At 39.4% G+C, this 18027-nt stretch overlaps 1 protein-coding gene and 1 long non-coding RNA gene across 2 annotated transcripts in view; one reads left to right on the top strand and one right to left on the bottom strand.

Annotated features, from left to right (window-relative positions):
* LOC118816493 overlaps positions 1–17200 on the bottom strand; it is a 115944-nt gene extending 98744 nt beyond the window's left edge. The window contains exon 1 of the long non-coding RNA XR_005007874.1: positions 17095–17200. This is a non-coding gene — a long non-coding RNA (uncharacterized LOC118816493). The remainder of the gene's footprint in view (positions 1–17094) is intronic.
* LOC118816492 (C-type lectin domain family 4 member E-like) lies at positions 12171–14722 on the top strand. Its single transcript, XM_036582897.1, has 4 exons — positions 12171–12272; positions 13807–13937; positions 14062–14168; positions 14274–14722. The coding sequence occupies exons 1-4, from the start codon at positions 12206–12208 to the stop codon at positions 14422–14424; spliced, it is 456 nt and encodes a 151-aa protein (XP_036438790.1). The 5' UTR covers positions 12171–12205; the 3' UTR covers positions 14425–14722.
* Positions 17201–18027: the final 827 nt, after the last annotated feature.

Genomic DNA, 18027 nt, shown 5'->3' on the forward strand with positions numbered 1-18027 from the left:
AGTTTAAGGAATTGTCTGGCATGGGTGATTGGAGTCATTAGGCAACGACAGTACCTTAAAAATTAAATCATTAAAATCTAGTAGATTTTAAATGATGTGCATTAGCTGACTATGCTACATTAGTTACGTTGGACTGGGTAGCACTGCAGTGGAGAATAGCAGGCAGAAAAGCACTTCTGTACAGCTACAAGTAAAGTACAAGTCATTGTAGTGCTCCTCACCTGTCTCAACAACGGTCTCTGAAGTACAGGCGCAACGTGAATCACATCAACCATATTTTTAAAAGGAACATACTAAGAGAGAACATATCAAATATTGAAACTGAGAAACTTTGTTTTTTGAAAAATATGCGCCCATTTTGCATTTGACGCCAGTAACACGTTCCAAAAAAGTTGGGACGGGGGCAGGTTTACCACTGTGTTTCATCACCTCCTCTTTTAACAAAAAGTGTTTGGGAACCGAGCAGACCAATTGCTGTAGTTTTGAAAGTGAAATGTCTTCTGTTCTTGTTTGATGTAGGATTTCAGCTGATCAACAGTTCAGGGGCTCATTTGGCCTATGAATCATTTAACAATGCATGCAACAACGCCAATTTTCAGTGGGTGACATATCTGGACTGCAGGCAGGCCAGTTTAGCACCTAGACTCTTAATATGGAGCAATACTGTTGTAAAACATGCAGAATGTGGTTTGGCATTGTCTTGCTGAAATAAGCAAGGCCTTCCCTGAAAAAGACGTTGTCTAGATGGCAGCATATGTTGCCAAAACATGTATATATATCGTTCAGCATTAATGGCGCCTTCACAGATGTGCAGGTCACCCATGCCATGTGCACTAATGCCCTACCACACCATCATGAATACTGGCTTTTGAGCTGTGCACTGATAACAGGCTGAGTGGTCTTTAGCCAGGAGGACACGGTGTCCATGATTTCCAAAAAGAATTTCAAATGTTGATTCATCAGAACACAGGACACTTTTCCACTTCACCTCAGCCCATTTTAAATGAGCTTGGGCCCAGAGAAGGTGGTGGTGTTTCTTTGCTATTTTATGTTGAGGAATGTTCTCTTGAACTGTTGGACTGTTTGATCATGCAGTCTTTTACAGAGTGGTGAATTCCTCCTCGTCTTAACTTCTGACAGACTCAGCCTCTCTGAGATGCTCTTTTTGTACTCAAACCATGATACTGACCTGTTGCCAATTAACCACCAGGTGGTTTTTTAGCATTACACAACTTTACCAGCCTTTTGTTGCCCCATCCCAACTTTTTTGGAACATGTTGTTGGCATAAAAGTCAAAATAGCCATATACTCCACAAAACAATAACATTTCTCAGTTTCAACATTTGACATGTTGTCTTTGTACTATTTTCAATGAAATATAGGGTTTAAATGATTTGCACATCATTGCATTTTGTTTCATTTACATTTTGCAAAGCGTCCCAACTTTTTTGGAAATGGGGTTGTATGCAAAGAATTTACAAAGATGATTTTTAGTAACAGAGTTACTTAAGCTCCATGATGAATCATTTCAGCACATATCATGGTCTGGGATGTAGTAGACAGAAAGTGAAAGAGGGCATCTCCAAAACAGGAAGGCTTGTGGGGTGCTCCTGGTCAGAAGTAGTGAGTACCTATCGACAGTTCAAGGAGAGACAGACCATAAACTGGCAACAGGGTGTCGAGCATCCAAGGCTCATCAATGTGCCAGGTACAAGCAACATCTGGTTTGGTCAACAATACATGTTGAAGGTGCAGCATGATGGTGTGAGGAACAGTTTTCTGGCACACATTAGAACCTCTGATATCCACCTAAGAATTTCAGAACAGCACAGTGTATTTTAATGTAATTGCTGACTAATTTCATCCCTTCACAGCTACAGTTCATCTACACAGAGGGTTTGATATGAAATAACAGCCATAACCAATCCAGTAAAGAAGTCTTTTTAGGGAATACTTACTTTAAAAACTAATTTTCTTAGCATATTAACCAATGCATTTGATTGCACTGCCTTGTATTCATTTGTGTTGAGGTGACAATGACAGCTAAAATCTAAATGGGTGAGATTTCCCAGTGCATTACTTCTGCTTTGTCCCAGCCGCTAACACTAGCACACTAAATAGTACATAAAAAAACAGTGCAGTACCACTAGTAGCACACTCGTTAGTGTAGTAGATAAAGTACAGAAGTGTGGTTTGGGATACAGTATTAGATCAGCTAGTGAGACGTGTTCAACAGCCCAGCAGCTCCAGTGGATGATTATAGCTCTGCTGCGTTGCTCCTTAGCTGTTCATTAAAATCGTATTTACCGGTTAAGGATTCGTCAGCTTCTTTTCAGAAATCTGTTTGACGAATGAGGCGCCTTAATGTAACTGCTGCAGCATTTAAAGTGGAACGGAATATTCAAACCAGAAGCTTAATTGTGTTTATTGTTTAAGAGCTTTGGCAGTGTTTGTAAACATTTGTACTAGGTTTTGTAAAATGTCATGAACTGGTTCTGACAAGTTCTGAAATACGTAGGTTATATGGATGCAGTCCACCAATCAAGTTAGTGATCTTATCCAGAGTTTTCTACAGGCTGTATCTAGGTGTCGACATATCTTCATTTTCAACCGTTTCTACTATGTCTACTTTGCTTGGTCTTCTGCTTTTTACCATATACAGTACATAATAACATTAAAAGATTCAGAGAATCTGGAGAAATCTCTGTATGCAAGGGACAAGGCCAAAAACCAGTATATACTGGCCATGATCTTTGAGCCCTCAGGTGGCACTGCATTAAAAACAGACATGATTCTGCAGTGGAAATCACTGCATGGGCTCAGGGACACTTCTGAAAACAACTGTCTGTGAAAACAGTTTGTCGCTGCATCCACAAATCCACAGAAATCCATGAAGAAACCATCTATAAACAGATCCAAAATTCTGCCACCTTCTCTGGGCCAGAGCTCATTTAAAATGGACTGAGAAGAGGGGGAAAAAAAAAAGTGTCCCTGTGGTCTGACAAATCAACATTTGAAATTCTTTTTGGAAGTCATGGACACTGTGTCCTCCAGGCTATAGACCACTCAGCTTGTTATCAGTGCACAGTTCAAAAGCCAGTATCCATGATGGCATAGGGTTTGCATTAGTGCACATGGCATGGGTGACGTGCACATCTGTGAAGGCACCATTAATGCTGAACGATATATTCATGTTTTGGGAACATATGCTGCCATCCAGACGACATCTGTTTTCAGGGAAGTCCTTGATTATTTCAAGACAATGTCAAACCACATTCTGCAACAGCATGGCTCCATATTAAAAAAGAGTTCAGGTGCTAAACTGGCCTGCCTACAGTCCAGACCTGTCACCCACTGATAACATCTGGCACATTATGAAATGAAAAATACCACAAAGGAGACCCTGAAACTGTTGAGCAGCTGAAATCATATGTTAAGCAAGAAAGGGAAAATATATGACTTTCAAAACTATAGCAGTCGGTCTCCTCAGTTCCCAAACGCTTAGAGTGTTGTTAAAAGAAGAAGCAATGAAACGCAGTAGTGAAATACAACTTTTTCTGAACGTGTTGTTGGCATTAAATTCAAAATGGGCATATATTTTTCAAAAAACAATACAATTTCTCAGTTTCAACATTTGATATGTTGTCTTTGTAGGATTTTCCTTTAAAAATATGGTTTACATGATTTGCATTTCATTGCATCCTATTTTTATTTACATTTTGCACAGCATCCCAACTTTTCTGGAAATGGGGTTGTATTTTATCTCATCTTATTCATGTCATTTTTGTAATCAGGCAGTTTTATTAAGGCAACTAATGAAGCGCAAATTGACTCCCTTCTGGGTGAAGCGGGGGAGCAGAGTGAACCTGTGATTGTCTTCTTTCACAGTCTACAGGCCCCAGCAGTGAGCAGGTGGAAAGAGAATGAAAAATAACAGATGAGACAGAGTCGAGTCAGCACTTAATACAAACAGTGCGTCTGAAAAAATCTACATCCATGGCCTTATTGGTGCCAGAGTGGGAAATCAGAAGAGTCAGTGTGGGCCGGTCAGGTTTCAGGCCGGTTACTGTGAGCTAATAAATAAACTCAAGCACAAGAACACTCAGACTGTAAATGTTATATACAAGTGTATATCTGTAGTAATTTAGGAGTTGAGCTAGCAGCCCCGTTTCAGTGATACAGCCCCGGTTTAATGACTGTATGAGACACTCGTAGATGAAGCTGAAGTTAACTTCATTTCATGATGTAGAGGTTACATTCAGATGCCTGTACAGACGATTCTTCAATGCAGAGTCATTACAGCTAAGACCAATATAAATCATAAACGTGTTTAATGTCAACCGTGGCAAAATGCTTTAGCATAAGATGATTAGATTTAGGTATTTAAGATTACTGCGTTCGCTTTCCTCATCTTCGCACATCAGTTGTTTGATTTAACTGTCTGCTGTGACAGTAACCTGTGTTTTTGGCTTTGATAATTGTTAGGTTTTAAGTTTGTATATCATTAACCTTAAAGTTTTGTCTGGGGGTTGGGATTGAGGAGGCTCAGAGCCGCCGATGTACTGAATCCGAGGAGTTATCACTGCACCACCGGGAAGCACAAGCAAAAACAAGAAAACACCTCACTGAATGGGAAGGAAAACGGCAGGAAAGAGCAGACAAAAGAAGTAGCGTGCTCAAACAAAGGCTGAGCTACAAAAGTAAAATAAAGAATCAGAAAACAAAAGACACTTCCTCTGTGATTATGAGAGGAAGATCAGCTTTATGTTTCACCTGTTTGTTCTTTGTAGAACAAACACTTTTTATTTGGCTTGGAGCCGTTTCTTGTTTAAGCCTTTTTTTGTCTTTTAAGTAGTTTTTCTTCTTTCGTTGTTTTGGGGCAATTTCTTTTTTTTCTTTTCTTTATCTTTTCCTTTTCAAAATCCACCTGGGCTAAGTACCATACCAGTCACCCCTCTGCAAACGTGTGACAAAGGGCTGCTGCTTGCCATGGCCGTAAGTAGAGGAGTCCACAGCTGTGCCAGGTTGGGCCAAATCAGCCCAAGGGCTTCTGGGAATTGGAGTTCCCTGAACTGGTGGCGCCTCTACACTGTTGCCCTCCGCTGGCGGCCGACGGCACAGGCTGGACCCTTACATATATATGCGTAGTTTGATGATGTGTACCTCCAACTCTCAGTAAAAAAGATATCTTGTTTGAAAAAAATGCATTAAAAATGATTTTTAAAGAAATACTTTTACTGTTTTACTTATATTTATAAGCATGTTCTTTTACACTTATACTGAGTGAAAAATCTAAGTCATACTTCAGCTTTTGCTTAGATACAAGTTATAAGCTTGTCTAAAGTAGTTATCAGCCTAGAATAAGTCTAGAAATTGACTCTGCGTCTGCTCCCAGATAGGCATAAAAGTTACACCCCAGTCTTGGTGAAAATTTGTATGATTGCCAGTTGGTGCAATGGTCTAAAAATTATGCCCAGAAAGGTATGACTGATTTAGTTTACGACCAGGCGTAAGCCCTATTGGTGCAAAAGGACCCAATCAGTTCTATGTAGCGCAGTATTCCAGGATATTCCAGCATCTTGGCCAGGCAAATTTGTGCTGTTCTGAAGACCAAAGTATGTGCAACACTAGCATGAACGTCTGTGATGCACTCAATTCACACATCAACCACGTGAAGTTCTTCTGCATATACAACAACCATGTGACTTGTTGACACACCACAGAGGGTCTTATCTGTCACAATCTCACTTCTTTAGTGAGCTCACAGGTCAGTTTCTAATGCACTCTCATTAATATTGATGATGAGGCCACCTGAACGCATAGTGGTAGGCAGACCAGCACAGAGGCACTGGTCGGTATTTTAGGCTCCCTGAGGCCCTCTGAATCATCCTAATCACCTATGCAGTTCTGTCTGTTATTAATCCCAGTACTAGAGGTGACTGTATCTGAGCATTGTCTTTTCTTCATGACTATACTCAGAAATGGCAAACAGTTACAATATAGACATGATGACAACTTTATTTTAACCTTTTACACAGAGCACAAACCACAGAAACTGATCTCTCCTGTTAGAAACTAAAAAATAAATAAAAATAGTTCCTGTAGACAGACAGCAGTGACACAGATGGGTGTCAAAGCTGGTATGATATGCCTAAACTTCCTGTTCTGAGAGCAAGTATGTATTTAGCAGTATCACCCACACAGAGTCACATTGAGAGCTGAAGACTGTAGTGGAGACTTCACATCTGCAGATACAGCAAAAATCGACTTAATGGCATCAACACGTTTACAGAAGATCAAAGAGCTGAAGATTGATGAGGATATATATGCAAATTCAGGAATTACAACAGACAACACATCAACTCATTCGGACGACAGCAATGATTATGAGAACATCTGTGCAAATGAAGATGTGACCAGAAGCTGTGAAGGAAAGACCTCAGGTACACACACACACACACACACACACACACACACACACACACACACACACACAAGGCCTATCCCAAAAGCACCCTGTGATCCTCCTCCAAGTAAGGAATTTGCTGACAACAACATGCAGATCTAGGGGGCTCAAGGGAGGCTTTAAAGCATACATTTCAGATGGAGTTGTGTGATGTCACAACATGTAGGTCACATAAGTGTAGTAACTGGCATCCAATTCAGTTAAACATCTGAAAAGTGTTTTGTGCTGAGTTTCATAAAATATCCACTAATATTTCACAAGGTGAGCAGTTTGAATGTGTATCTGTGTAACGCTGTAATATACAATATACATATACATGCACACTCATCTATCTTCATGATAGCTTTAAAAAGTTTACACAGCTTGTGGTCTTCAGTCTCTTGTACTGTGTGACAACACACTGATCTAGTTTTTACAGGTTCTAACAGTGACAAATCAGGGTGAACAGACACTCTACATTGCTCTGCTTGTTGCTCATTAATGAATATATATTACAAAATGATAATGCATTTGATTCAGAGTGATGTTGCTTATAAACATGCCATGAATGGGGATCGCCTGGCTTTCCGGGGTTGTAGCTCCCAAATGTTTGATAACCAGCCTCAAACCTTATATGGTTACACAGGGGAACGTTCACCCAATCATCACACTCAGAGAGAGAGGAAGAGAGTGCACGATAGAAAGGAGAGAGAGAGAGAGAGAGAGAGAGAGAGAGAGAGAGAGGGCCACAATAGAGAGTATGAACGCCTAATATGACAATAAGATGTGCGAGAAGACGCAAGAAAAAATGAACCTTTTGAAATTTGAAATTGAAACTGTGCGATTGAGGTTGAGTGCACCTGCACGAGAGAAAGTTTGGCCGCGAGAGAAGCTGTTTGCAAAAGGCTTTTTATTCAGCTACAATAGTCAGTCTGCTGGTAATTATGCAGAAGTAACTCACACTTATACATCATAATTTCAAATGCACTTCTGATGGGTTCCTACTTTCCTAAGTACTTTCAAATGTTAATACTGTAACGAGGGGTCCACAACTTACAGTCCACAACTTAGCTTAAATGAATAACTCAGGAACGGCATACAAAACCAAGGGGAAAAATGGTGCTCTGTCTCACGGTAGCACTCGGCTCTACTGCTAGCTGGATGGGCTACTGGAGCTGCTTTATGAGGAGCCTGGCCAGTAAAAATGTTTTATGCTGTTCTGTGATTAGGAAATGAATGTATTCTTTACATTAAAAACGTTTAAGCGTGTATAAACTATGGTTTTGTTCAAATGGTCCATCTTAACCCATTCATTTTGGACTTGCTCTGGAGCGCCCTCTAGTGTTCCAGAAATCCAGAGGACATTACAGAGTGGTAATTCTCTCTACAAGTTCTCTGGGGCTACTCTGTTTACAGCTAGGCTCGCACTGTTTTCCTAAGCACACAGTCCTGCCCATCAAAATTCCCAGCAACAAAAGACTAAACTAACTAACAGAACTAGGTGTGCAACAATACTTTTATCTTTACTTAAATACATTAGTGAGTAAGAAAAATACTCAGCTACATTTTGTTCATGTAGAAAATTTAGGTATTAATTTACAACCCCAAATCCAAAAAGTTCTGATGCTGTGTAAAATAAATGTAAATAAAAACAGAACGCAATGATTTGCAAATCTCATAGACCTATATTTTATTCAAAATAGAACACAGAACACATATCAGATGTTAAAAGTGACATTTTACCATTTCATGAAAAATATTAACTCATTTAGAACTTGATGGCAGCAACACATCTCCAAAAAAGTTGGGACAGGGCCACATCTACCATTGTGTAGCATCCCCTCTTCTTTTAACAGCAGTCTGTAAACGTCTGGGAAGTGAGGAGACCAACTGCTGCAGTTTTGGGAGAGAAATGTTGTCCCATTCTTGCCTGATGTAGGATTCTAGCTGCTCAGCAGTTCTGGGTTTTCTACGCCGGATTTTTGTGTTTCATGATGCGCCAAATGTTTTCTATTGGTCAAATGTCTGGACTGTAGGCAGGCTGGTTCAGCACCTGACTCTTGTTCTGTGAAGCCATGCTGCTGTAATGGATGCAGTGTGTAGTTTAGCATTGTCTTGCTGAAATATACAAGGCCTTCCCGGAAAGACTGCTGTCTGGATGGGAGCATATGTTGTTCTAAAACCTCTATATACTGTTCAGCATTGATGGTGCCTTTCCAGATGTGTAAGCTGCCCATGTCATAGGCACTAATGCAACCCTATACCTATCAGAGATGCAGGCTTTTGAATCGTGCCCTGATAGCAAGCTGGATGGTCCCTCTTCTCTCGAGTCTGCAGGACACAGCGTCCATGGTTTCCAAAAAGAATTTCAAATTTTGATTAATTTGACCACAGAACAGTTTTCCATTTTGCCTCAGTCTATTTTAAATGAGCTTTGGCCCAGAGAAGACGGCGGCATTTCTGGATTGTGTTGACATTTGGCTTCTTCTTTGCATGATACAGCTTTAACTTGCATTTGTGGATTGCATGGTGAACTGTGTTCACAGACAATGATTTCTGGAAGTGTTCCTGAGTCCATGCAGTGATTTCCAGTACAGAATCACGTCTTTTTTCAATGTAGTGCCGCCTGAGGGCCCAAAGATCACAAGCATCCAATATTGACCGCCGGGCTTGTCCCGTGCGTACAGGGATGTCTCCAGATTCTCTGAATCTTTTAATGATATTATGTACTGTAGATGGTGGGATATCCAAAGTCTTTGCAATCTTATGTTGAGGAACATTTTTCTGAAAAAAATTGCTAGATGCAGTTTTTTGCAGATTTTGTGAACCTCTGCCCATTTTTGCTCCTGAGAGACTCTGACTCTCTAAAATGCTCTTTTTATAAACAGTCATGTGAGTTAGTAGTAAATTGCTCCCACAAGTTCCCACATCTTTTCCATGGCAAAATTCTTTTCTCTGAATTCATCTGTCCACATTATTTAATTCTAACAATTAGACACAAGAAGACAGAAACAAACTGGGAGTTCCACAGAATCTGTCTGTATTCCACAGGTTTCTTTCCATTTTTTTCACACTTGCATAAGAATCATGTGGATTATATTAGGCTGTTGTTCTTATTCACATCAGTCAGGCACACACAAAACACAGTTTAGGCTACAGTAAACTAGAATATTGATACGCCCTGTACAGTGGTGTTTATTTCGTCTTTCAAGAAAGTCTTTAAAGTGCACAAGAAAGTGTGGAAAACAAACAGAATAACTATAGGGTGAGAATGAGAGAGAGGCGTGATCGAGAGAGAGAGAAAGAGGTGTTAATGAAAGTGAGAAAGATCATGTGGTGTGAGAAACAGAGAGGCGCAAAGTACACCACCTTGTATTTTCACTCATTGTCCATTTTATCAGGTCCCACTTACTATATAGGTGCACTTTGTAGTTCTACAATTACATATTGTAGTCCATCGGTTTCTCTGCACACTTTGTTAGCCCCCTTTCACCCGTTCTTTAATGGTCAGGACCCCCACAGGAGCACCACAGAGCAGGTATTATCTGGGTGGTGGATCATTCTCAGCACTGCAGTGACAGTGACGTGGCAATGCTGTGTTTTAGCGCAATATTTTATATTTCAAACATTGTCTAAATTATAGATTTTTGTTTGTGTGTTATCAGGGCATTAGAAAGGAGATGTGGTTGATGTGGAGAGAGACAGAAAAGGGGTAGGTGTCATGCAGTCCTTCAGCATGGACTCCAATTCCCAGAACTCCTTGGATGATCATGTGACCCTGTCTTCATCACACACCTGTCAGAGATCAGCCGGCCTGAATACTGATTATTTGCACTAGTTTGTGTTGTCATGTGATCTGGTTAGTTAGTCTTTTAATCCCAGGCTTCAGTGTAGACACTGTAGCAGAGGGACGAGAAACAAGGATATGGGGCTCACCTCATGCACCACCATTCAGAGACAGCATTAACCGATGATGGCAAATGAGGCTGAAACTGGCTTCCTATTTATTCGCCAACTTCTTGTTCGAAATTTCCCGTACGTTTCTAAGGCGGAACAGGAAAATGCCGAATAATGGTGGAACAAGAAGCTGACGAATAAGAAGCTGACTTTTGTTTCGCTGACGACAAAGATAATGTTACATTAGCTCCACCAAAAAAGTCAGCTTGACAAAGCTTCCGTCTAATTCTGAGGGAAATAGCATGATCCATCACCTACTTCATGTGCGAAAGACCTGCGTCCATACAACTCTGTGAAACACGAAGGCTTTTGTCACATGCTCAAGTGTAACGGGACAGAATAATTCAGACGAGTGCGGATTGTAAAAACAACAAAGGCCTTACTTAAATCAGGGATTTCCAAAGTTGTGGTCAAAAAACAGGCCAAGGTCAGTTCTATCACAGTCCAACACCAGACAAACACAGTCATTACCAAACCAAGGGGAGACAGCAAAAGGCAGAGTCAAATCAAACAGGCAAAAGTTTAGTATACAAGAAAAACAAACTCGAATACACAATGAACGCCCCATAGCTCTGAAAACAGCGGCAATACCTCACGAAGTCCCTACTCTAGGGATCTATAAGGCTAACTAAACTGGTCATATGGCAGAAAAAACAGGTACAAATAATCAGTATCAGGTGAGGCAGATCAATGACAAGTTGTATGTGGTGGAGACTGAGACACATGATTACCCAAAGGATTCAGGGAAATGGAATCCATGCTGGAAGGCTGCATGACACAACACTGGAAGCCAGGTGTGACTAGGATTTTACCGACACAGTCGTCCCAAAGCTCAACAGAGACGTGAATCTTAAGAAATCTTTGAGTACAGCAGAAAGGACTGCATTAAGTTGCGATGCATGGACATCAAGGGCAGTGACTACAATACTATGTGACTACAACAGCACATTATCTCACAAAGGACTGGCGACTGCTGCTTCATGTTCGAATCGCTGATTCCTATATTACTCGGCTACGTTGTAAATGAGGGTCTCCCTCAATGTATTCAGAGTTTAAATAAAGGTTGATTGATTGATACGCAAAGTTGCAATGGGGGAAGCATTGCAGACCTCCAGCAAAGTGCAGCACAACCTGGTGGTTGTATATACAGTCGAAAAAATGTAATGAAATTTATTTAAAATCGCAATAATATTGTATCGTGACTTAAGTATCAGGATAGTATGGAATTGTGGGACCACTGACAATTCCCACCACTAGTAATTTGCAGAAGATTTTAATAACAGTGTTCTGGGGAGACATTTCTGTTTTCATGTTTCTGTTACAAACAATGTTTTTACTCCTCTTTCCCTTTTTTTTTTAGGACATGCAAATCAGTGTTGTAGAATCACTGCACATTTTATTGAAAAAAAGTGTGTATAAATAAATAAATACGTTTATTTATTTACTTTGTATATCACAGAAATGTCATTAGGTAAAGTGAAAAGACTGAATTGGTGAATATTATTATGTATCTTTCTAGTTTCCAGCATCAACACGGCAGAGAGCAGATGCTACAGGCTGGCTGCAGTGTGTCTGGGGCTGCTGTGTGTCCTCCTGCTGGCTGCCATCACAGTGCTGTGGATCAAGTTCATCAACCTGACTATAGAGAGAGACCAGTTACAGACCTGCTACGCCAACCTGACTATAGAGAGAGACCAGTTACAGACCCATTACACCAACCTGACTATAGAGAGAGACCAGTTACAGACCAGCTACACCAACTTGACTACAGAGAGAGACCAGTTACAGACCAATAATGACAACATGAAGAATGAGAGGGGCCAATTACAGAAAGAAAAGGAAACGCTCCAGAAGAAACTGTCAGAATTAGGTGAGTAAATAAAGCTCAAGTTAGTGATCATAGGAAACTACTCTGGAATTACTCTGCTAAGAACAAACAGCATGGTTCACATCTATATTGTACAGTTTAATGTTTCATGTCTGTCATGCATTCCTCCTATAGTCTATAACTATCCACCACTCCAGCCCTCTGATTACTGTCAAAGGCGATTTAACCTGCTTGCGGCCCCTGAAACAACTCATGACTGGGGAGCCCTTAGATCGTGATAAAATCCATAAAATCAGTACTATGCAGTAAGACATAACAGAGCTCCTCCCGACTGATATGAACACATTACACAGGAATCACAAGGCTAACAAAGCCCAAAAACTGAAAGCTGTTTTATATAAGGACACACACAACACCAGGTGTGATCAGAGACTTTCAGCACTGCTCAGTGTCTCTGAGTGCCACACATCTATTACTCAACTCTCCGTTACTGCATTCTAGACCTGGGCAAAATCTAAACATAATGAGTATGATATTAAAAAAAAAAAATCAGGATGAGTGATAAATTGCTCTTATGAATGAAGATCACAAATAATATAATATTAAGTAAATCAATCTTTCTGAAAACTATTTAATTTCTTATGTTAAAGTCTGCAAATAAATGCATTTGTGGCTGTTTCTGCTCTTTTTAAGGAGACACACAAAAGTGACTTGTGTGCTAACAGCACCCCCTGCTGGAGAAACTGTAGACTGCTAAACTACTCGTAAAAAAGATGGTTCTTTAAGGGGATCTCTAGTATCTTAAGGATCTTTCTGTTTAGAACCATGAGTTCTATATCAAACCTTTTTATGCTTAAATGGGTCTTTGCGCCTCCTCAGATTGATGGAGATTGTGTTCTATATGGTCCTATATAGAACTTTTTTGAAAGTGGCTCTACATAGCACCAAAAATGGTTCTTCTATTGTTACAAGCTTTACATCATAACAATACAAGAACTTTTTGGTGCTATATAGAACTATTTTCAAAAGGCTTCTAAATAGAACCACATACAAAACATTCTCCATCAATCTGAAGCACATTTTAACCATGCAAAGTACATTTAAGCATGAAATTCTAAATAGAACAATCCCTTTACTAAAGAATCCTTGAAGAACGATCTCTTTTAAAAATGTACAACAAAAATATTGTCTTTTTTCCATCCAAAATGTCAGAGTTTAATATTTAATACTGATAATAATAAAACCTTAGTAAATCTGAAACAGGACATTTTTTGGTACTATTTTGCCTTACATGGCCCTGCATGTCCCTCTCTGCCATTAATGTACTATTAAAATATGTCTTGGATCAAAATCTAATCTCAAATCTATGGTAAAACGGCGTCTCAGACATCAAGCAGGTTTAACAGGCAGTTAACACTTCCTATCACCACCACTGTGAACAATTCTGACTCAGTAAGATAAATAAAGACAGAATATTAACATCTTAATGACTGAATCATGCAGAAGATCTGAAGAATCATTGGAGTTCCCCTTTAAATTAACTGACCTATTAATGCATGAATTTCTCTATGAAAAGAGCAAGAAAGGAACACTTCCAGATACAGTTTCTACTACACCTCTACTGAGAAGAAGAGCTGGAGTGAGAGCAGACAGTACTGCACAGAGAGAGGAGCAGACCTGGTGATCATAAACAGCAGAGAAGAACAGGTGAGAGGGAGAGAGAGAGAGGAGAGAGAGAGAGAGAGAGAGAGAGAGAGAGAGAGAGAGATATTGCACACCACTCTTCTTTAGCCGTTATCTAATCACATTATTCTATACTGTACCATGTCAGGAGTTCATCAGTACAGTATTTGACAGCACTGACGTTTGGATTGGTCTGACGGACACAGAGAAAGAGGGGGTCTGGAAATGGGTGGACAACTCAGCACTGACCACTCAGTAAGAGACCACTGAACTGAGCTCTGCTTATGATGCAGTTATTCACTCTCTCTAACAAACTCTAGAGGTGTAATAGTGAAGATAATCTGATTCTCTGTGTTTCAGGTTCTGGTGGAAGGGGGAACCCAATGATTATAATAGAAATGAGGACTGTGCTGTAACTGCCTATAGAGGTGCTGGATCTGAACGTGTATCAACCTGGGCTGATTTTCCCTGTGATTATCCTGCAGTTGGAATCTGTGAGAAAAGATTTTAATGTAGTCTACATGAGAGTGAACAGCAACTGATTTTGTCTATACATTTAACATTATACATTATATATTTTACACTGTAGACTTACTCGTACAGCATTTATCTGGTCAATATTTTTGAAAGAATATGGATTCAAGTACAGCAAAAATAGTAAACTTTTTAATTCTATCTGAACCCTTGTACTCAAGAAATTGAGCCTTTGCCAAGTCCTGAGCCATCAGTTACTGCCTGACAAGGTTTCGAGCTGGTATTCCGTCTTTAGGTTATAGGCCTTCTTAGGATTAACTGATGTAATCAGAATATATCATAAAATAACACATTAAACAGTATAATACTGAATAATTCAACAGTTTTTGAAAACTTTCACCTCATTTTGTGACTCAAACATGTGTTGGAAACAACCTCTGGTGTGACTATTCTTGATGATTCCTACTCAAAACTTTTATACTTGTTTACTGTTTACCCTCAGGAGTGTTGTCTTTCTCCTCTCCTTTATATTATGTATACCAATGAGTGTTAGAACAGTCATGAAAATAGTCATATTATAAAGTTAGTGGACGATACAGTGATTGTTAATCATTTATGCTAATTGAGCTGTAGATCAGGACGTTGTGTCATGGTGTAATTAGTCATTTCTTCATCTGAATGTTATGAAAACAGAGGATATGGTTGTTGATTTTAGGAAGTCTTTACAGCCCCATATCTACAATCATGATTCTCATGTTAGCAGTGTTTATCTACTACTGTCGTACTGAAGAGCTCAGAGACTTTAAACCTGCCACTGTCATAAGACGCCACCTTTGCCACAAGACAGTTCATGAAGATTCTGCCCTGCTAGATCTGCCCTGGTCAACTGTAAGTGCTATTATTGTCAAATGGAAGCTCCATATTAATGCCCATGGCTTTGGAATGGAGTGTCCACCAACCTCATAAGCTCTTTCACAGAGTGGTGAATTCCTCCCCATCTTTACTTCTGAAAGACTCTGCCTCTCTGGGATGCTCTGTTTATACACAATCATGTTACTGACCTGTGGCCAATTAACATAATTAGCAGTGAGATGTTCTACCAGGTGTTTTTTAGCAACTTTTCCAGTCTTTTGTTGCCTCGTTTCAACTTTTTTCAAATGTGTTGCTGGCATTAAATTTAAAATAAGCACATATTAAAAAAAACAAATAAAATGTATGTTTCAACGTTTGATATGTTGTTTTTGTCCTATTTTCAATTAAATATAGGGTTTAAATGATTTGCACATCATTGCATTCTGTTATATATTTTGCACAGCGTCCCGACTTTTTCAGAAATGAGGTTGTAGTATTACATTTACAGCACTAAGATATTGAATTAAAACTCAGTGTAACTGCCTACAAATTCAGGGTGCTTTATTGCTTTTAATGTAAATTAGGCATAATGTACAGAATTTACAGAAATGCCATTCCCTCTTTATTGCCTTGTGCTGGCTCCCTAAAGCAGCTTGCATTTTACAAAAGCATCATTTTCAAGGCCGACTGACTTCCTTACTGCCCTCTAGTGCCACCCCAGTGAAACTCAACCCTTTAATATGTTTGACTAATGTCTGCTTTCTAATTAATTTGCTTGATAATTGACTCAAATTGTTGCTATTGAGCAATCTAAGAAACACTGGGTAAAAAGTCCCAAAACAACTTTAGAGGAAATAGATAAAGTACAAAACCAACTCAATGGCTCAACAATGGATACACAATATGTGTACAATATAGTGCTAAAGGAACACAACACTTAAACTGCCTTTATAGCATGCAGTATTAAGTACAGTGTTTTCACAGATTTGACAGAGACAACATGTTCACTTTTGACATTCTCCTGAGGTGAGTAGTTACAAACTGTTAAATATACTTAGTTACCTGTACAAAGAACATGGATATGATAGATTTATATTTTTGAAGTATTTTCAAATACTACTTTAATGTATGCTCACATATACGTCTGAGGAAAGAAGTCTATTTCTTACTCAGTCTCATTTACTCATTTATACTTCAAGCTAATGCCAAACATATGCTGGTTCATGCTGAATGTATTAGTGCTGTTATGTTCACTGGAGTTCTGTAGAGAAGTTTTCTGACTACTTCTTTAAAATCCTAGTCTTTATTTCATTTCTGCTTAGCCTTACATCAGCTCTACTTCTACAGAGTCATTATTTCACAGTGTTAATTGAATATGGTTGCTCTCCCACCTCTGTCTTCTACTAATTCGAGAGACGAGTGTTTACGACGATCTGAAGAACTGCTTAGTGAAGCTGAAGAGAGAAGAACTAGAGGGCGCTGTGGTGGTTGTCTATGAGTGCATTGATACTATAAGAGGCAATGACTCCAGCGCAGAAAATAAGTACGCCAGCACAAGAAAGAACTTCCAAATTCACAACCAGGTATCATTAGTGTACTGTAGTGATCTCTGTGTACTCTAAAAGTGTCATTCTTAATATCCATCTATTAGGTCTTCCTAGAGAAACCATAAAATTAATTATTTTGCTTTCCTTTTTTTCTACAAATTGAAAATTGCAAAGGTCCTTACATTTTTTTTTATACCAAAACACAAGAGAATCAGTGATTAACTGATATTTGGGTTTAAAGTCCCCTTATTCACCCTAATTAGGCAATTTCTACTCCTAAAACCTAGAACACTAGTTCATACACCCACCTTATTAAGTAGCTTTGTTGGTCAAGCCTAGAAGGAGGATTACACTAACACTTAGCATGTTTGACCAGCAGGGGGCAGCTGTTTTTTTCTCTTATTCTTCAGGGACCTGTTGACCAACTTCGAGCTCAAGAGAAAGCAGTTCAATTCAAAAGGCTGCCAATCCAAAAGGCAATTAAAAGAAATTCACACAGTTAAGAGTGAATCAGTTTTTTCAGTGGTAGGCCTTCATTTTCTATAAATCTTTATTAAAACATTCTCAACTAGCCATTACATACAGTTATAATCAACATACATTCTTTACTAGCCTTCATCTCAATTAGCAATCATTTGATTTAAGTTAAATCGCTCTATAAAAGCTTATCAAACAGTCTCTAGTCACACTAAATTTCTTAACTGACTCATAAATGGAAGCTCCTGATCAGCTTTCCCCCGCAAGACACCAGTGTTGCTCTTCCTTTTAAGAGATGAGCTGAGGGTTGTCCCCAGGAACTTAAAGGAGGCAACCCTCCCCACCATTGCTGGTCAAAGGCAGCATTTCCCCTCTCTGTCTCCTAAAGTCAACCACCAACTCCTTTGTCTTTCCAATATTCCAAGTTATTCACCCTGCTCCACTCCACTAAAGCTCTGTCCTTGTATGCTGTTTCATCATCATTCCAACAATGTTGTATGATCTGCAAACTTACACAATTTGACAGAATCAGAGTTTAATATACAGTCACTGGTATACAGAGAATATAACAGAGGAGACAGAACGCAGCCCTGGGGGGCAGCAGTATTGAGAATTCAAGGAGTGGAAACCACATTGTTCATTTTAACAACCTCCTTTCTATTAGACAGAAAATCCAGAATCCAATAGCATGCATATATGCCTGCTGCCTGCAAGTGTTGCAAAATAGAACGTAAGTAAAGTGACACTGCATCCTCAGCAAAGCT

This window comes from Colossoma macropomum, unplaced genomic scaffold (genome assembly GCF_904425465.1).
Source record: "Colossoma macropomum unplaced genomic scaffold, Colossoma_macropomum, whole genome shotgun sequence".
NCBI classification, from domain to species: Eukaryota; Metazoa; Chordata; class Actinopteri; order Characiformes; family Serrasalmidae; genus Colossoma; species Colossoma macropomum.